Raw genomic sequence first — 21624 nt, 5'->3', positions numbered from 1 at the left:
TATCTTCTTTGTACTTGAGGTGGCAGCAGTGATTTCAGGGGATCAAACCACAACATATACATCTGAAACTATCCGCCTGGCTTAATACCACTAGAGGTTAGAAAATACTGTACGTGTGTCTGTGTTTTGGGTGGACTGACCCTGTAACCTCAGTGACCTCCCCACGCCTTCGCTAACTTCAACACCACAAATTCTAACAATACCTGACTTTCATAATCGTTATCAACGGCTATTTTCAACGACATCTTATAGTCTTATCTTAATTTAGCTCTTCAAGTCCAAAATACTCCCTCATTCATTCACTCACACACACACACACACACACACACACACACACACACACACACACACACACACACCTACACACACAGACGCATTAACCCACACTTCCACATTTATGGAAGCTGGCTTTTTGCTTGTTTTCAGTGTCTGGAAGAACAGGTTGATTCTCTAAGTTCTTTTGAAAAACAAAAAACAAAACACAACATTAATCACTTGACTCTTTTTTCCCCTGTCCATCGGGATTTCTTTTCCAAAGAAAAAGTTCTTTTTTTGGGGGGGGGACACTTGCCCTAATGGACCAGCGATAAATGTTCATATCCTTTTTTTTTTGTTGAAGAACTTCAATCGGCGTTACAGCACATCACCCACAGCACGCACATACAACGAAGGGTTCCCGCCAAGGGAGAATGCCAGAGAAAGAGTGAAAAAGATCAAACATGAGCAGAGTGACAAGAGTCCAATTCCAGTCCATTTTCATTTTAAATATAGCCCATCACTCTTCCATTGCCTGTGTCGGTTTTCCTGGTTTTTCAGGCATTGAGAAGTATGGAGAAGTCGTGACAGTAAGAAGACTTGAACGAAGGGGCGAGGAGCAGAGTGGAAGATTCCTCACTGCGACACCAGATGAAGGTGGCAAATGGGTCGCACAGCTGAGGTGCATGTTTGAATGAAGCCCGTCTTGCCGCCACAAAGGATGGTTGGAATATTAGTTTGATCCATTTTTGGTTGATAGTTTGTATTCATGGGTGGCAAGAGGTGCTGCTCTGATGTTAAACACTGGGAGTGGAGGAAAGACTGAGAAGTAAAAAAAAAAAAAAAAAATCTAATTGAAGGGGTCACAGGGAGGAGGTGAGTGAAGACATGAAAGACATTTTTAAGTTCAGACAAAGAGATGAGACGGGGGGGGGGGGGCAGTGGGAATCGGAACTTGACGAGGGTGAAATTTTAGGGATGGTGTCACGAGGACTGAGGGCGGAGGATATCAAAGAAGCCTGAGAACAAAGGGATGACACACATTTCCTGCAGCCCAAGACTGCAGTTAGAGGTTGGGGGGGGGGGGGGGGATATGTGCTGAGGGCAGGGGCTGAGAGGCTGATGCTGAATTCTGAGGGGGAAAACTCTGCAGGCAGGTTGGTTGCTGGGTCCCTCAGGCCTTAAGAGCATGCCACTGAGACACAGGATTACGAGGACGACCCATCATGTCTTTCCAGTGTTTTACCTCTGCAGGGCCGCTCTTCCATGAAAGATAAATCTGTGAGAAAGAGAGAGTCAATGTAACCCAAGTACATAGATTGATGTTATTTGTAAAGAGCTTCCCTCTCCAAAAAAATACAGTGAAGTATTAAGTAAAAAAGCATCACTGTGAGTCTTAAGTCTTACCCTGCTTTCACCACTAAGCCTGCCACTCTAATCGGAATTTAACTCAAATCCCGGGCAGAAAAAGAGCCATTACAGGAAGAGATTTCACTCGCTGAAATACTCAGAGAAAGGCTAATGCTGCTGCTAATGAAGATCAAAGGCTGAGTCTTAAAGTAATTCTCATAGACAGAAACTCCTGATCTGTACATGTCGCAGGAAATGCTGTTCAAGTTTTCAGTGCCCTCTGACCATTTGCACGTTATTTATGACTGTGGTCATAATAGGCAACCTATTATTACTGCTGTGTGTAGGCAGCTAATATATGTAGTTTGATGGCAATTACTGTAGATGCACATGTGTATGAATGACAGAGAGCACAGTGGCTCATCCATGCAGTACACAGCTCAGATATGTTATTACAGTGTCTGAAAGAATGAGGATTTGAGTTGAGCTTTGGGTTCTTTGCAATAATTTAGACAGAAATTATACATTTATGATTTGTGTTAGAGCTCTATTCTCCAGTTAAGTTAAATACTGATATGAATGAGTGTGGAAATTCCTAATAATTTCCTAAGAAGTTTCCTGAAAAGAACAATGTATTTTGGCAATAATTATAGCTGAATAGAGAGAGTTAAATTGGTACACTTTCAATGAATTAATTCCAATTAATTGCTGAGCAAGCATAGCGTAGACTCTCTCAGTCAGTAAACAGCAGGTCAGCTGAACTTGGAAAAATGCCTACCAGTAACCATATGGTTGAGCATATATGAAGGATTAAGTTTCCGATGATGAACAGAGCAGTTCTTTCTGTGGAATTCTTCCGAAAAAGCAAGTAACTAACTACCGGACCAAAACCATCTAAACTCAATGTTCTCCATAACTAGCACAAGGAAACATTCTGACAATTTTTTGGGAAATAAAAGACCTTATCCAGCCAATGACAAAACAACAACACACCTATATTGTTAACCCACACATTCACAGGTTCATTCTTGGTGTGTGCAACAGGTCCTTGATAAGTTTGAACTAGCGGATTTTCTCTTCAGGGCAATCGATCTGTTTTTCTTAGAGGCGAGCATACAAATTGCAGATGAATTATGACTGAAATGTTGAAGCAACAAATACCATATATATACCGTACCATAAAACCAATAATACCATGTTCCTTATATTCAAATCAAAAGGCACATTACAGTTATAGTTGGGGGAATTTGGACACACCTTCTACATCTAGTGAAAATGCAAAACGTACATTTTAAGGGGTGACTGTATTTACATATAAGAGCATGGACCTGCATTTACATGCATGTCATGCTTATTTGTTATTGGTGGAAGACTAAATGAAAACAACTGGTAAACATTCAAAATGAAGTGTTTTTATTAATTTAAGACGCACAAGATGGGTCTGCGTGTTCCAGCAGGGGTCAGTAGAGACTGGCTCAGTGATCAGCCGCTGATGGTCACGGAGTCAGGAGAACACAGAGGAAGAGAAGAAGAAGAAGAAGAAGAAGAAGAAGAAGAAGAGAGAAGGAGATACCTTTCCAATGACATCATTGCGACTGAGCCTGTCCTTGTCCATGACGGTGATAATTATGGTGGTCTCCCTCAGCACGTGTGCAGGCACGTCAAAGGGGAAGGACTCTTCGAAAACAGGGTTCAGGCAGCGCTTCATCACCACCGTCTTCTTCTTCTCCACACGCTTGTCCTTGTGCATCAACCACACTTTTACATAGGGGTCTGAGGAGAGGGAATGTGCCAGTTTGTTTACAATATCTCATTCCTGTTTCACCATAGTTGAACGCCATGTTAGTTTATGTGCTGTCATGGATTTGATATCAAATAACACAATTTTCTGATTTTCATTTTGAAGCAGCGATGATGTAGAAGGGCAAAAATAAAAGGACACGGGAGATGAAGGAGTATCTATACCAGAAGTGCCTCCAATGTCCATGGCTTTGAGGTTGCGGGCTTTGATGATGTTCACAGTGATGGTGTTGGCTGTGGGGTTGTAGCACAGAGACACAAGCAGATCCCCTCGACTCCCCTGGAGAAATAACACACAACAACACAACAGCGAATCGTTTACTTTTTCATCCTCTTTTCACATTGTTGTCCCTTCTGTTGCTCACTGTGTATTTTGTTTTCTTCCTCTGGCTGTCTGTGTTGTCTCCATCTACCTGTCAGCGTCTCCATATTCCCTTCTTTCTTCCACCAGCACGCTGCCACATTTCCCCTGAGAGCATCCCGGCAGCCAGTAAATGACATCACCCGTTACATTCTGTCCCATCCTCTCTCTCCCCTCCTCCCTCTCCTCCCTGTTCTCCCCCCCCCTCTCTTTTCCGTCTTACTCACGCTGCCATCGCTACATGGTTGAAGCTCCTTCCAGAAAGTCTGCATGTTGGCCAGGTCCAGTTTGTTGAGCGGGACGGACACCTCTCCTATGGGGTCATTCCTGCTGAAGCGGTCGTAGTCGAGAACCTGCAGGTATAGAGTCCTCTGGACCACCTTGTCATAGGGGAACCCTGAGAAACAACACAGTCCTAATAAGTCACAGTGATGCACATATAAAAGAGACAGCTAGAGAGTGCCTGCATGTGCTATGAATTGTTAAGTTCATGTATTATGTATGTATTAGGAAAGCTTTCTCTGTCAAACCTTCAAACAGGAAGGTCTCATTCCAGTGGGGGTTCAGATTCTTCCTCTTTACTTTGGTCTCCAGCTTGTGCTTCTTGTCTGGCAGCAGGTAGAGTTTGACAAATGGATCAGAGGTGCCGGAAAAGTCCTTAGCAGGCAAATCCTGGCCTTTGAGAATCTTGACAGTAAGGGTGGAGTCCTGAAAACTGTATCCAACACTGAACTGAACACGACCCAGCTTCTCACACACTTGACCCTCATGGTCATCTTCCTCCGAACCTGGAGACAACTAAAGAAGACACAAGAGGTAGAGGAGATGAATGTGATGTTGTGTTTTTATTCAACTTCAGGTGGTTGATACCTTTTAGCTACATGAAGCAGTATTTACTGGTTTATTACTGGTGCATTACTCTATTTTGAAACAAGTTACTACAAGATATAAATGTAGGGCTGCTCATAAGATATGCACATTACATTTTCAGGAGCACTTATATCCTCAGAGGAGGAAAAGGATACTTTCTTACAAAGAACATCTCCCTGAGATTCATTACAAGGTAAGACCAAATCATTTCATTTGAGAGTAGTTTGCTCTTAAGATGACAAATAATATTTAATCAGGAAGTAAACCAGGAGAGAAACACTCCCCAGTTTATTGATTATCTTCTATGATATAAAACATTAAACACACCTCTCAGTATAACACTGTGTAATCAACAGCATCGCCAGTTCCAAAATGACCACATAAAAAAAAGCAGTGTGCATGGCACGTACACTACTTTCTCCCACATTGCCTGTTATGCGATAAATTACGGTCAAGCAACAATACATCTGTCTGCGATGATGGCGCAAAAATGATGATGATTCTTAAGTGTCTGAAACATCAATTTACTTCTCACTATAGAGTGAACTACTAAGTGTCTACAGTAGGTATAATAATGAGAAGTGAATGAGTGAATGAGGGAGTGATTTGGCATACAGTAAGGAAAGTATAACATCTACTGTTCAATAGCAAATGAACAAACCCAATTTCTTCACGAGGGCCTCTAAAATAATTAACAGACACTTTTATAGCTTCATGAGGAGGATTTATTGCAGGTTTGATGTATTCATCTGTGTTAGTTTTAACCAGGTGTAACTAATGAACTAACAGTGGAGTGTATAAGTGTATACAAAGTGTAACACCATGGGAATTGCCCCTCTATCGCCAGACCGCTGGGTCAAACTCAGCCATATTCACAGCATGTTCACGAACAGATGAAACACTCCGGGGACACTAATTCTGCACTTCAACATTAAAAAGCCAGCTCCCAACTGGCTAACTAGCATCATGTTTTGTCACATGGCTGCTTTCTACTGTGCGATAAAGGCAGAAATTGTCCATGGCTGTGTGGAGATGAGAGGCAGATTATCTGTTGGTAGACAGACCCTCTGACTGATGATGGCTTGGCCTGGAGGGAGGGAGAGAAATCCAGTTTAAAACATGCTATCTGATGAGGGAAGAGCTAGAGGCATTACTCAAGGAGCAGTTCCAGAAATTTCATATCCAATTTTGTATTCTCCCACATATTTCTAATGGTGCTGCTCAGCCCCTTATTCTCCATGCTGCATATGATCACTTTCCATTATGCAGTCCTCCACCCAACAGCTGGCCTAAATTGCTTTTCCCCATTTTCCATGTTGGGCTCTTTTTCTCTTTTTTACCCAGAGTCCCCCCTTCTCTTTCAATTCTTCAATTCTCCTCTCTAATTTCTTTTTCTGAAACCCAAACATCCCACGTGCAGTAGATGACAAATATTGTCTGTCTTGCAAAAATCCAAATCCAAATCCAAAAATCCAAAAACTGCAAAAATTAGCCACATGTTGAATTGTCTGACATTTGCCTCCATAACAAGAAACATGGGTTGTAGCACTGTAGTTTATTTTGAGTCAAGCCCACATACGCTGTCCTGCTGCTGCAAATACTATACAAATACTTGATACTTGTATCAATCAGCTGCTGAAAATAGTCGCCAAGAAAAACATCGACTATTGTTTGAGTAACATTTGTAAAAGCTCCAGTGCCCTGCTGTTTTAGGAACCTATTTAGCCTTTTTAAAACATGAAATACATATTCGTGACTAACTTCTAAAGATTTTCGTTTCCTGTAAGAATGAATGTGCTTGGTGCTGAGTGCCACAGATACTGAAAACTGGGGAAGTCAGAAAGTATTGAGGGACAGATTAATGCATTGCTGGTTTTGGTCTTTTTATGGGCTTTGTTGACAAATCCCAAATGAAAAAGCTAGACTATCTCCAGCCTCATCCTTTGAACAAATAAAGCACATAAAAACCTCTGCAAATATGTGGATGTGTGTTGACACAGAGGCAAAGGCACGTTCACACCACACTGTCACTGGGCCTGAGAGCACATCAAAAAATGAAAGCAGCGTCAGAGTACATCATGATAAGAACCATGCGATGTTGACAGGACCCCCACCCATCCTCCCCAACCCCTATCACATGAGATGCTTGAGGGGGTTGGACGTATACTCTAACGTTCAATGCCGTCTCTTTGCATCCCTTTCTCCTCAGTTATAGTTTGTCAAATATAAACGGTATATACTGCCACTGTTTCTATAGCAGCACAAGGACGGTTGTGTAATGTATAGACGCCTTTGGCAATACTGCCCAGAATGAGTATTATCATTAAGCACCGCCACTGTGAATTCGTCAGACACACCACGAGACCCACATAATTACACACTGCTCATACCCATCGCTGCCATATTCTCGCAGCACCCACAGCTCTGCGTGTTCTTTCACAGCTAATTACCGAACCCCGCTGAAAAGGGAGCACGTCCCCTCCCCTCCCAGTGTCTCACTGCAGGGTGATGAGTAGTGTATGTTTCAGTGAGATGAGATACTGTATGGCAATAACTAGCAGCGGTGCTCTACAGGTGGGTGAGCTGAGTGGGATGAAGACATTGCTTTCTGAGTGATGAAAGACTTGCGAGGAGGAAACACTTCTCACAGGACTTTGCTGAATCGAACTGAAGTGTGTAGGCTTTCTTTTCTTGCTTTCTTCTCCAGAACGGACACGGTGTATTATTTACAGTAGGTGGCGGACAAATAAATGTAAACACCTCATGCAGAAACATTTTTTAAGGATGATTATGGTTTATTGAAACTTATTTTTGTAGCATTGTCCATCATTTCAATTACACACTGCACTCACCAAAGTAACTACTGTGATCTGGCGGGCAAAGTTAAACCAGGAGGTCATTAAGTAAATAGTGATGTTCACAATGGACAGTTTTGGCAAACCTTGGTATTGGCTCGGATGCTTGAGTTTTCTCACCCCAGCGGACATCTCTTTAGCAGTACTGCTATGTTCACAAATCACAGCAATTCATTTGAGAAGTAAAATATATGATCACTGACAGAAGTGACGGCCAAAACTACAGAAAATAGACCAGAGTTGTAAGACAGTGGACTTGTAACACTGAACTCTGGCTTAATCACATATTGTTTGAGAGAGCTCATAAAGAATATGAACATAAATCTTATTAAAAATACCAAAATATACCATAACAGGAGAAGCTAAGCTGCTGCAAGTTAAAAACAAAGCCGATGGACATCAAAATGTATTGCTAAATGTCCCATAAACTAATATAACCTGCATTTATTACATTGTTCACAATGGCGATTTATTTGTATTAAGTCACATTTTTAGTGTTTTATATTATTTTGTATACACCCCTGATTCATCGTCCACTTCCTTGTCTCAAGGCCTAAATATAACTTTCATCTTAGATTAGGAAAGATGATCATGAAGCACCACTCAAGTCTCTCAGCTGTCTCATTTATTAAGACTTAAAAGTCTTTGCTGACAACAGTCCCCATCGTCTTAATATAGATGAGGTCGGCAATGCAGAAAACACATCACGAATGAGTTACTGGTGAATCAATAAAACGTGTCTCATGGGGCTTCAGATACACTGTGTTGATATTGTGTGTTACCATGAGCTGGTCACTGGTGACGGAGTTGGCCAAGTCAGAAACAGAGGAGTTGGCATCGTGGCGGCGTCCGCTCTCGTCTGGGGTCTGACCTCTGGGGCTGCTGCCTGGTTTGTTACCCGGAGTCCTGTTAACATAGACACGAACACACACATAATTACATAGACATGTTAATGATCAGGGGTCTTTTCCTGTTGCATAATTACATTTCTTCTGTAAACAACAAGGAGTCCATAAAGAAATGTTTTCCCCAGGTTTGGTGTGGGAGAACTTGACCTCGAGCCCATCCAACACCAATTGTGATCCAGGTGTAATGGCCCAACATCAGTACCGGTCCTCTCTAACACTCTCGTGGCTGAATAGAAGCAACAAGGTTCCAAAATGTTGAGGAAGCCTTTGCAAGAAAATCTGCTGAGCAGAACGCAGAATTCAGGAAAATAAAATAGAAAACATGGAATCTGAAAAAAATAAAAACAGATTTCATAGTCTCCTGGAAACTGCTGTTTTCCCACTTTTTCCAGTCTTTATGCTAAGCTACTCTAAAAGGGCAGCTGCAGTAGCGTCTGTCTCTCAAGGGGTAAGAGGCTGTGGTCAGCCTTACTGTGGACTGCAAAAGTGTTCAAGAAACAATCTCTTACTGAATTAATATAATTAAAATGAAACCACCATCCATCACCACCTGTCACTTCACATACAGGCCATCAACCAAAACCAAATTTACAGTACAAGACCTGTAAAAATAAACAACAATACATCTGACTGATAATCCTTGAAAAATAAATTTAGAAAAAAAAGAAAATACTAAAATCAGTGAAGGGTAAACATGACTCCTGGCTCATATTATGTAACAATTTGGTAAAAAGGGAAAATACAAAGTCTACCAGTCTAGGCGTATTGACGAATAAGACTAATGGGCACTTATCTCTGTGAGAGAGACGACCCAGAAAGAACAAACAGAAAGAGTCAGAGAGACAGAGATAGTGAGCGATGGAGCAGGTGAGCTGTAAAACACAAAGGTAAAAGCAGAAGTGAGATTAGAAGACACTATTGTGGGAAATATAATCTGAGAATAAAATATGCATTTGAAGACTTATCTCTGCACAGAGGTTGAAAAAAAGTGAAGGAGAGGATTTGCGATTGTTAAGATTCAGAGGATTAATAGAACGAACAAAGGGAGGTTACGGACACATTATTGTGAGACACACACAATAACTCACACAAGATGAGAGAGAAATCAAAGAAAGGAAGCAAAAAAGATCTGATTTGGATAAAGAGTCAGATGCACTAAAGTAGAGGAAAGGAAGCAAACTGACACGTTACATGAGCAAGAAAAATGGAAGGAGGCTGGATGTGAAGAGGAGTGAGAGACGGACAGGGTCTGTGCAGCAAAGAGACAAGTAAAAGCAGAGTGAGGGAGAGGAGGAGAAAAGGATATGGTGTGGAAGAGAAAAGAACGGATTCGTCACTCTGTGTTTATTTCCTGTGATCTGCAGGTCAGAGCGCCAACAGTGCAGCCAGGCTGAATTCAAAATGTGAAAGTGTGCCGTTTCATAAGCTCACTATTCTATGTAACAGCTGATAAAGACATCTGAGGCATTATTTCTCGAACAGGTCAAACTGATGTACGCAGAGAGAGCTGGAAATGTTCAATGGCTTCTAACATCAACGCCTAACACACGAGAGAACAATGTGTTACCTTAAAATTATTACTTAACACCTGGGCTCGCTGTGCCACTGAGTCGACTCCCTCCTCTGCTGTGTTCAAGGGCCGTACTGTTTTACCTATTTTAGCCCTTTCATATAAAAATTGTTTAAACTTCATGCCCAAACTTTTTAGATAATTTGTCTTTGTTCCAGGCAAGCCTGCAAGAACCACAATTGAGAAATGAAATAAGTTTGTTGTTTTCATCATCTGTTAAATATTTATTAATGTGTGCATCTGATTGTGCCATGATTATGTTTTATTGCACGAATACCTACAACTTTGTTCAATGTGCCCACATTAATGCAAAGATGATCTTAAGCCCATAGATTTACAATGGGACAAAAATCATCTTACAATGCTTTCGGGAATTTGGGCTGTGATCAACTGGTTAAAAGAGTGGAACAAAGATGTTTCTTGACCATGATGTACTACATACAGGAACAGAGGAAAAGAAAAGGTTGGTTTTCTTTTCCAAATGTGCTTAGCTGAGAGAATCTCACTTTTCTGGAAGGAAATTTAAGATTTGAATGGATCTTGAGAATATCTAATCATACAATCTGATTGCCATCCTTCCCCCGACCCAGCTTACATTCTCAATATATTGAAATAAAAATCAATGTGCAGATGTTTAAAACCCTGCTTCCAATCCATGAGTGTTTAGTCACCGAACATTTGTTTTCCATGTGCGGGAAGTAGTTGGGACTGGTTTGAAAAGTGTTTGAGTGTTTGAGTGTCCGCTGCCAACACTAAAATCTCAGCAGAGCTTTTAGTGCATGAAAATTATACATTTACAATATCCTTTTCAAAATGGTTGTTTATCTTCTAGGTAGTTGTTTTGGCACAACAGCAGCCACAGTCTTTGTATCAAGTTCTTAAAATGAGGATCATTCTTTTTTGTATGTACCCCTCCATCACCTTCTCCCAGCCATACAGTTCAACTGCAGCTCAGGTACAAAGACGAGCCTTTAAAGGCAAACCCCCCTTTGACTATAGAGCACACAATATACAGTATAAGTCATGTACTCAAAGAGTCTATAAGAGCTTACTTATAGGAGGGGTTGACTCATTGAGCCCTCCTTATTCAACAGCCAACACACAAGACAGAGGTCACATGAATCTTGAACAATCGAACTAACATAAACACAGCCGGGAACCGTCTTCAGTTCATTCTACTGTGAATATTTGGCAATAAGTCATCTCAGCCATACAGAGCACATGCTTTGCTTTAACACAGTGCAAGACAACAACAATATGAAGCAGCCACATGAAACCACATTATGTATTGTGAGAATGCGTCTTATTTATCTTGCGTAACAGTGATGACATTCATGTGTGTGTATCTTGAAAGGGGGATTGAGTTCATAAGAGGAAGCAGGTGCACTGATTTTTTTGTTGGGTTCTCTGCATTAAGAAATGACAGCAATGTGTCTCTTGATTTAATGTAATATTTTGTCTTTCTTTCATACTGCATCTTCTTGCAGGTGTACAAGTCCATTTGTCGTTTGCATGATGTGTATTTTACAAAGACAACAGTTTCATGCCACAATGTGTTATTATGTTATTTGTTCTCCTTTTCTTCCCACACCGCCTGCCTTTATTGTCTGATTTTGTTTTGGGGACACAGACACATTTAATGGAGATAAATCAGCATGATAATAACACACTTGTTGCATCAAAACCCTGCATTCCTAGAGGATTTTGTATTGGGCAAGTACAGTTGTGGTGTCATAGTCACCAAAGATTAACATGAAAGGGAAATAAACTGCACAGTGTCCTCGATTCAAGACTGTTGACTCAGCAATGGCCTGTGGGACATTGAGCAATTGGGTGTGGTACTGAGGTGAGTCCATTCATGCGTGTATACATATTTACTCACCATCAAACACACACACACACACACACACACACACACACACGCACACGCACACACACACACAGGATGCAGGGCACTGGTGTTGCATAATGTCTCAACCAGATATGATAACATTTCAAATTTAGTCTGATTAAAATGAAATGATGAGACATTTTGCAGAAACAGTCGTGTGTGACAATGAGGAATTATCAATTGTCACTAAAAACAAGTGAATTATTCTCATTGCAGTTATTGTTTGATTCACTATCAAAACCAGACATAAAGTCAACATTTTTGTAATTATTAGAAAGCAAAAAAAATGACATTTATTTATAATGCCGCGGTGGTGAACTTGTGAAGATATCCGTAGCTGCTGGCGACTCTCTCGTCAGTTACATAATTCATTTTTTAGAGGTTGTTGTAGCCATGACTACTGTAATGTGTGCTCCCACTTTAAGTTGTACTCACTACCATCACGGATTTTGCAGAGGGTTGCAGTAACCATGGTAACAGGAGCCTTCAAAAGAGGGCAGTAAAAAACCAAGGAATTTCCACAGAGGGGCATACATTAAAAATAGCTAAAAGGCCACGGGGCAAAGGGAGCACACATTTAGAAAGACTTTGAAACACACTCCTGGAACACACTCTTCCCTCATAGCTACACTCCTCCAAACCCCCGAACCCTAACACCACTGGGTATACGTGAGGTCACGTCGAAAATGGCCGATTTATTATGCCAAAAAAAAGTGCAGAACAACCTCCAGCCATGATACTCATAACAACAGGCAGCAACAAAAATTTGCAATTATGGAACCTTCTTCCCCTGCTAATAGAAGGGTCTGGATCATCAGACTGAAACCAGCTCTAATATAACTCTGCACCTCACTTTTTTGATGGGAAATGCAAATTATCTACGGCAAGTCTATAACAAAACAAATGAGCACACACACACACACACAATCCTGTAGGTCCTGGAGGTTGAGGGCAATATCCCTGGAGAATGACCACTTTGTTCTGACACATCGAAACTTAAAACCCTGACTTTTGACCTCACGGCCTTCATCTGGGACTGAGTTGTAAGCCATCTTTGGTGTAATTCGACAAAGCAGGTCATTACATCCCAGGGGACAATGCAGAGACACCTTATCTCCCATGTTGGAAAGTCTGTTCATCTTTGATTAAGAAAGACTGAATATATGAGAAGAACATGCTTCATTCACCCAGCGTTGATAAAGGTATATCATGTAAGTAATTTCAGGGGAAGCGACTGGATGAAAAAAAAAAAATGAAAAATTTCAAACAGTGGTCTGGCAGCAAGGAACATGAGCAAGAGACAACGTCCTTACAGAAGATTCAGAGCAGGCAAAGCAAAGTGCTAGAATTTGAATCATCACGTGTCATAACCAAATCTTTGCGACCATATTGTCCTGCTGCATGCCTCCTCATAGCAGGGACACAAGACACTCTAGCTTAGAAATGGCAGTTAAGTATCTCTGCACATTTAATGAAGCACGCGCTGAGTTTTTATTTTCTAAATATAACCAGACTGAGGGGTGAGAAAAACTGATAGGAATAAAAACTTTATCACATGCTGAGCAGAAAAAAACATTCAGCAGAGTCCGCCTTCAATGATCCATTTGAAGCACTTCACTACATAAATGTGCTAATGTGTATGTTTCACTTCAACCGATCTAAATAGATATTTGTTTCTATATAAGTTGCGTTTCAATAACATGTTAAAGGAAGGTGAAAGGATTTTTTTTTGTTATTTGACGAATAACATCTTGACCTGTTACTATACACTTATTTACGAGGACAAATAATTTAGAATATTTAATAATTTGCAGATGTCAAACATCTATCTCAGAATGTCGTAGCAGCTGAAGCAGGATGCATCTTTTGCTGGTTACATTGAGGCCCTGCAGCATTTGTTTAAGTTTAGGGAAAGATTGTAGTCTTTAATTCAGAAAATAAACAGTGACTTGAAGCATGAGACAGAACGTGTTTACTTCATTAACATTTAGCTGAAACCACAGGGTTTCCCCAACCCTAGAATGATTTTGTTGAACCAAACCACACAAGACTCGCAGGGGAAGGTTTCACAACTAAATTCTAGCCGGGTCTGTAATGTTAGGCCAGTCTTCATTTTGCTCTTATTTAAGTCTGATGCAAGTTAAGCAGTTTCACAAAAACAAACACTGACGTATTTCAAGCCTAATGGCCATGTTTCCGTGGTTCCGTGGAACAGTTACACCTGCTGACCAGTGGCACCACATTAAAAAAAAGAGGAATACGTGGCTCATAATTTGTGGCTTGTTAACACTATTGTGGAGCGAGTAATGAGAGGGGGAAACGTTTTTAGAGGCTGCAGTAACTCGCTGGAAGTATAGCAGTGAGGACATCGTCAGGCGGTTTGGTTTGCCTAAAGAAACTAACTATGAGCCTGACTGATGGGTTAGCAGAAGTAATGAGCTCTATCACATTGGGAAGCCACAGCATCTCAGCTCTGCAAATTTTATGATAATGGAAGTTTTTTTTGGTATTGTTACACACTTCACTGCTTTTTAACAATAAAACGTCCTCTCCTTGCTGAATTCTTGCAGAAGGCAAACATTTTCTGCTCGAGTGAACAGAGAGCCGAGCGGTTTGATGTGGGTAGCTCGGTAAGCCATATTTATTATGTTTGGAAAAAAGTGTTAATTTATCCAGAATTCATAGCAACTACTGCTTAAGATAGTCAATAATTAGACAGCTTTGTGCAACAGATGAATTCAGACTATTCATTTGATCCAAGCCACAGTCAAAAGGTATCAAAGTGCTGTGCTCTGAATACCCATCATCCACCCTGACTTACTTCCCATGACTTATGTGCCGTGTAAAAATGTAACACTTTCCTCTCCTTAAAAAGAAAAACGTTGCCAGTGAACATAATCTCATTTTTCTCATCAAAATGTAATTACGAAAATAAATTAGTATATAAATGTAATCTCAAGAAAATAGGGTTTACTGAGAAGATTCTTCACAATTTTATACCTCTCGATGAATTGAATAAAATGTGTTTAGTCCCCTGTGTACTAAGTGACTAAATACTGATCACAGAGATGCACTACGCCTAATAGAAAGCGGATCGCAGAGCTAATTTTTGTTGGTATTTTACCCTCTATCAGTTTCAGTTATCATTCTCTAGAAGTCATGCAAAATAATTAAGATAACGTGCCTCAGGATATGAGATAAGCTATAAAGTGACAAAGATTGATTGCGTTTATTTTCATGGCTGGCTTCATGTGGGAAAACAATATGAAATAATATATATATATTTTTTTATCATTTAGGCGAATTAAACCAGCAAGAAATAGAGCTGGGATTGGGTATATAGCTGTGTTGTGTTTCTACATTTGGGGCCAAATCTTATCACATGCAACTAGCACAGACATCTAAAGGTGATACAGGGATGTTACAGAAAGCTCATGGGCGTGTGGGCAAACATACTGTATACCAATGCATGGAAACTGCCCACAAGGAGAAGATTTATCAGAGCCTGGCCGAGCTGACAGTCATCTACGCTGACAGAGGAGCGTACTGTGACATCATCCCGTCACAAATCCAGTCAACACCCTCGGGAATGGGTGGATCAGGTGAAAAAAGGAGATAGTGGAATGGAAAAGGAGAAAGAAAGAGAGAGATAAACTGGCATAAGAAAGAAATTTATGTTTAATAGATGCAATTAAATAGAGCGTGGAGGTGAGATTGAGAGAGAAGGCAAAGGTGGAGAGATGGAATGAAGGAGAGATGGAATGAAGGAGAGATGAGGAGACAACGCCTTATTGAAAACAAAAATGAGCACTGGGGAGGAGGGAGAGGAAATTGATGAATGGACGGGGAGAGGAATGGGAAGCAGAGGGGGAGGGCGGGAGAGTGGATGGACGGGTGAGAACATGAGGGATGAGGGTTACCAGCAGGGCCTGGATAGGAAGTGTGTCTCCATAAACATTTCTGTATCTGGGTCCTGCTGATCATACACTTGCCCTAGGAGACCATGAAACACAATATAGGTCCCATGTCCCATGATGGATGAGGCCCAGGCAACAATGTCAGCCCACTCAGCGCTCCCCACCAACAGGGACAAATCACCCGGCCACCGCCCTCCTCAACACGCAGGCTAATACAACTAATGGAGCCATCTACAGTGTTCGACAGGCTTCATGCTCTTCGAATAGACTTCTGCTGCCTTATTCTTGAGATTTAGTCACTGGGGAGTTGCTGTTTTTGTAAATAACGCGTTCCGTGCATAAATAACCGGCAGTGATGACATATCTGTTTCAGAATTAGAGATAAAAGTCAATAAAATGTGTTAAATGACTTCAAGAACACTGTTTTTTTTTCTTTTTATTCCACTACTCACTGCCGCCTTTGCTGTGACGTCCCCCTCACTTTCCTTTCATGGGCTCTCTTAAATCAGCTCCCTGCTTGTAGCCACAAGCAGGAACCAGGGAAGTGGTGAATGAGTTCCAGACTTAGATCTGACAGGTTTTTAAAAAAGATGCCTCGTTTGTGCTGACCTACATCGCTTTTTCTTTCCAATCATCTTTCCTCCCGGGCCACTGCCGGCTCCAGAGGCTGCCATGGGGACCAGTGGCCGGCCTGGGGAGTCATTGGAAGGCTTGACTCACTGTGATTGCTGGCTCAGACACACAATGGTCGGATATGTCAGCTGATAAAGGGTGGCAACAACTTCTTGCTTGATTAATACTGTACAGTCTGGCGTTCTGCAACTCAGCGAGTGCAGGATGACGTCATACCTCTGCCAAGATTAGAGATCTGATTCCCACTGAGACTCGACCAACAATGGACACACCCACAGTTTGAATAAGCGCCCGACAAATGTTACGTACTGTTGATCAGTATTAAATTGAGACCGTTTCATAACCAGTTAAAAGTTCCCCATTGTAACTTTAAAGGTGCTCAACATGGAATTCAGAGCATGGTTACTGCCTCCACGCGGCTCTCAACATGGCGAGAGCTGCGTTATTTTCCCCCCAAGAGTGTTCTGCTTAGTCGGCTACAACTGTTGAGTGATTGGCGGATTGCCTGTCGATAGAAATGTGCTTACCTACGCTGTGACAAGAGCACGGACAAGAATTTTCAGTGTCAATGAAGTTGGTAAATTTGACTCATTTAGCTGCTAACTAATTAGCTAGCCTGCTAATTCCACTTTCACACTGGTTATAGAAATTGATCACACATGGGAGATGAGGAGGGACGCTACAATTCCATGACAGCGCTGTGGGTCCAGGCGGTGTTGTCAGTGGTAACAGGTGCAGTGCAGAGTGGCGGCCATTAGCTAGTCAGTGAGACGCAACAGAGACACTCAAATGCACCAAAATGCACGCACAAACCGGCCCGGTTATGAAAACAAACCACAGAGAAGCTCCGACTACAAAACACCAAAACACAGATGGAGAGTGACTTAATCGTCATCTCAGGTAGACATTACTCCGCTCTATCTTATTATGCTCTGAATGTCGTACAGAGAACCGTGTTTATTCTCATCTTCTTTATTCTCTAACCAAATGAAAATCTACTAAAAATGTTTCTGTTTTGACTTTGGGTGCTACTTAATAGCTTAGCGAATATAAGTTATGTTATTTATAATATATAGGTGCACTATATGCTAAATGCTGCACTATGTTCACCAGAATAGTTTTAAAGACAGAGTACATGGTAATCCCTACCTCCACCAGTGACACTGACTTTCCTGCCATTTAAACTTTAAATGGCACTCACATTACTCTTGCTGAGTCATGAATTCTGACACGACAGCAGACCTTCATTCAAAATTCATATTTAGCATTTGATTCAAAAATTAAAAATCAAACTTGGCTTCTTGTACATAATTGAAGGACGTCTGTCTTCTTCCAACCGTAAAAGTATTGTGCAGTCAACCTTCACGTCTGTCCTTGACTATGGAGATATTCTGTATCATCATGCTGCCCCATCAACACTTCAGCTGTGAAACGCTGTGTATCGTATTACATTACGCTTTATCACAAATGACAAATATCAGACTCATCATTGTTCTCTGGATCACACGGTTGAATGGACGTCCTTACAGTCAAGAAGAAATAGCCATCTCATGTTATTCATTTGTAAAGCTCTACTGTTGAAGCTTCCAAACTACATCGCATCTCTTCTGTCATTGAAATCTATAGGAACCACACGATCCAGTAACTACTTTACCTTAGATATCCCTCATGTACGCAGTGATGTTGGCATAACTGGAGTTTCAAACTGGAGTCCTCCATTCCCCTTGGAGACTTTAATATCTGATGTCTTTCTTATGATTATTGTAATTTTTGTAATTCTTGTTTATTGTGTATTTGTATGGTTTCTGTTCTGCTGATTATATTCATATGAAGGTTTCTTGTTCTCCGTTGTCTTTTGAAAATGAGATCTAAATCTCAGTCAGACTGCCTGATTAAAAATTAAAACAATTTTCTTTTTTTCAAACAGCTGAAATGAGGGTGATGAGAGTGAAGCAAAACAATGTTGTGAGCCGTAAAACCAAAACAATGAGCTGAAAGACAGCTGCTTAATAGAGCCGAGGGAAACTGCAGACCTAAAAAAAATGCAATCAATTCAGCCAAGAAACAAGAAGAAGAAACTTTGCATCCCTGCAGAAGGGATACATTCCCACAGAGTATGAGCATAGAAATGTTATTTTCTATATTATTTCTGTGAGTATAAGTAATCAACAGCATCATCAAACATGATTCAGTTTAGCATAACGTAGTCCTTGAAATTTACTGTAAGTGTTGACAGTGTGTGGGAGCTTATTCTTTTTACTCATAATCGAATCTATATAAATGCTGTTTGACATTCATCCAAACAATGATGCCTGCGAGTTTTGTCTCTTTCTTCCCCACAAGAGTTTCCAGCTTCTCTCAAGCGTACATTTTTTTGTGTTAACATGGTGCGTGTTTCTCATTTAAAAGTTATGAATGGTCATTCACACTGAAAGCACCTAGTGTATTATACCACACCAGGACTTTGAAAATATAACAAATATCTCAGTTTCAGTGATATATTGTAGGACATGGTTAAAGCAACGCATGTATAAGTATATTACCATATTCTAGACCTCATTCAGAGTGGTCCGCAACCGATATTTGAACGTCCCATTAACAGTCTGTGTGAACACAATGTATGCTTGGTTTACATTGAATGGAAGCAGACTTTGAAATGCGCCATTTCAGAAAGCGTTGCACATTTTACAACTTTTACAAACTCGGTGCTCAGAGTGGAGGTTTTCCGGGGCCAGTGGGCTCTTTTGGGTTTATTCATATTCATTTCTTTATTGCGTCTCTGTGGTTGGCGAATCTCTGAGCTCATTAAGATTCAGCTCCGCCGTGCAACAGCAGCTTCAGAGCTTCCATCATAGTTATCTGCAGGTGGGTGATTATGTCCGGTCCACCGCAGGGCTTTGACCGGCCTACCACAGGGACCCAAACTGACTTACATAACAAGACGCACATAGGAGATTGGAGGACCTTTCACTTAGCGCATAGCCAGAAAATACTGGCTTTGTCTGTAGATAACAGATCAGCGAGAAACCAAATGTGTCCTTTGACAATAATATAATTAACTGTAATCACAGCTGAATTGGTGTCTTCTGGGATTTCATCTCTAACATGTAATAAGTACAAGACAGCTGCTGTCGACAACAGCTTGGACTATTTCTGCATCCCAAATCACAGATTAACATTAAACTTTACACACAAACACAACACACTGAAGATATAATGAACTCAGTAAATTTGTTCAGCAAGCAGGGATGATTTTACTCAGCAATCTGCATGTGAGTTCAGCTGTCATTGATGAAAACAGGCTCTTCTGCAAGTGCAGTGAACAGAAAACGCAACACTTTTGTTTTTGTTCCCATTTTTCACGTGATGAAATGAAATATCTCAGACTTTTTCTATGCACACAAAAGGCTTGTTTCTCTAAAACTTTGTTAGTGAGCAACAGGATTACCCATCCACCTGACAGGTGTGGCTAATCAAGATGCTGATTAAACAGCATCGTTAGTATACAGGTGCGTCTTTGGCTCGGTTACAATACAAGGCCAGTCTAAGATTTGAAGGTTTATCTTGGGGGGTGGACATTTATTTGGATTTCACATGACTAGAAATGCATTTTTTTGTCGCATACACCCCCAAAAAGTATCTTGTGTGACCACCATTTGCTTCACGCAGTGCGACACATTTCTCTGGCATGGAGTTGATCAGGTTGTTGATTGTGGAATGATGCCCACTCCTCTTGAATGACTGTGCAAAGTTGTTGGATAATGGCAGAAATTGGAACAGGCTGACATACACACCGATCCAATTTGTGAACAAAATTTGCGAGTCTTTGGTGTGCATAGAAAAAAAAAAGGAAAGAAAAATGAGAGCAAAAAACAAAAGCGTTTTGTTCAGTGTATTTGGTTTTAGGTTGTAAATGAGTTACAGGCGGTGAAAATAGATCATATCTCAATGTTATGTTGCAAGCTTTGAGGAGCATTTCTCAGAGTCTAATTGTACACCACTGCAGTGTCTGCCCGCATATAACCACTGATCTACAAACTCACAATATATTTGACAAGTCATATATCTCTACACCTATTTAAGCATATTTTACTTTGAACAAGGGATACAAAACCACTGTTTTATGAGGTAAGTATGATTCCTGACACATAGTCTCCTGGCACCTGTGAATAGTGATTGATTTCCAAAAAAACATTCAAGCTGCATTAATCAACATTTGTTTTTTACAACAACAATGGAGTAATGTGCGAAATGTGAAAGAGATTGCTGGTAGTGATGAACTGACACAGAAGTATCACCAACTAGTTTCCTTTTTAGCCTCTTTAGCTCATCGTTTTAATTGTACAGCCCCAAAAATGTTATGTTTTGGTTCTGTCTCACTGCTTTCATCAACCTTGTTTCCAGCAGCAGCATTCAGCTGTTTTCAGTGAAAAGGCTCCAATAACCCACTGCACATTATCTGCTCAGCACCAAACCACAGCCAGGCAAAATTAGCAACTAGCTGGTGAACATAATTAAGCATTTAGCACCTAAATACCCAAATATTTCTCTCAGCTGTTGGTGGAGTGGAAAACAGAGCCACTGTTTGCTAACATGTTCACCATAACAATGTCAATGTTGTGTTTACAGCTTGTTCAGCTGCCCCCAAGTGGCCAAAAAATATCTGTTAAAGGTCCCATATATTATAAAGCAGGTTTAGGTACTGTATAAATACTAAGAAAGTATTTAAATGCTCAATCCACAGAGAAATGCTCACAGCCCGTATTCAGAAGCAGGGCCTTCTGAATGAGCCGTCACGACATCCGTAAGGTTTTGATGTCACAACTACACAGTCAACGGTAGAAGTGCCACTAAACTCCAGTTAGTTGACACACACAGTAAGTCCACGGCTGCGGCGACACTGTAAAGATGGCGACAGCGCAGATATGCGAAAGACAGGAAAATGCAAACCAATCTGAGCAGGCCGGGCTTTTTCGGTAGGGGAATTTAAAGAGACAGGTGCTATAACGGAGCGTTTCAGACAGATGTTATGAGAAAAATAAAGTGTTTTTCAACTTGAAGCATGTAAACATGTTCTAGCAGAAACCCAAAATATAAGTATGAACCTAAAAATGAGCCTATGCAGCCCTATAAATGGCTAAATCTCTAAAAGCAGGAGTTCCACTTGGTCTGATTGTTTACCGTCCATATTTAGACTTAACGTAATACAAAGCG

At 40.9% G+C, this 21624-nt stretch overlaps 1 protein-coding gene across 1 annotated transcript in view; it reads right to left on the bottom strand.

Annotated features, from left to right (window-relative positions):
• Positions 1-1429: 1429 nt before the first annotated feature.
• syt7b (synaptotagmin VIIb) overlaps positions 1430-21624 on the bottom strand; it is a 45427-nt gene continuing 25232 nt past the window's right edge. Inside the window, 6 exon segments of the mRNA XM_076109749.1 lie at positions 1430-1534; positions 3179-3378; positions 3571-3685; positions 3994-4163; positions 4297-4564; positions 8274-8397. Coding sequence (XP_075965864.1) covers positions 1430-1534; positions 3179-3378; positions 3571-3685; positions 3994-4163; positions 4297-4564; positions 8274-8397 — 982 coding nt within the window.

The sequence above is a fragment of the Anarhichas minor genome, unplaced genomic scaffold, assembly GCF_050575085.1.
Source record: "Anarhichas minor isolate MPS153535 unplaced genomic scaffold, ASM5057508v1 ptg000042l, whole genome shotgun sequence".
NCBI lineage: Eukaryota > Metazoa > Chordata > Actinopteri > Perciformes > Anarhichadidae > Anarhichas > Anarhichas minor.
Note: the sequence above shows the minus strand (reverse complement) of the source record. Positions and strands in the feature narration are given on the sequence as shown.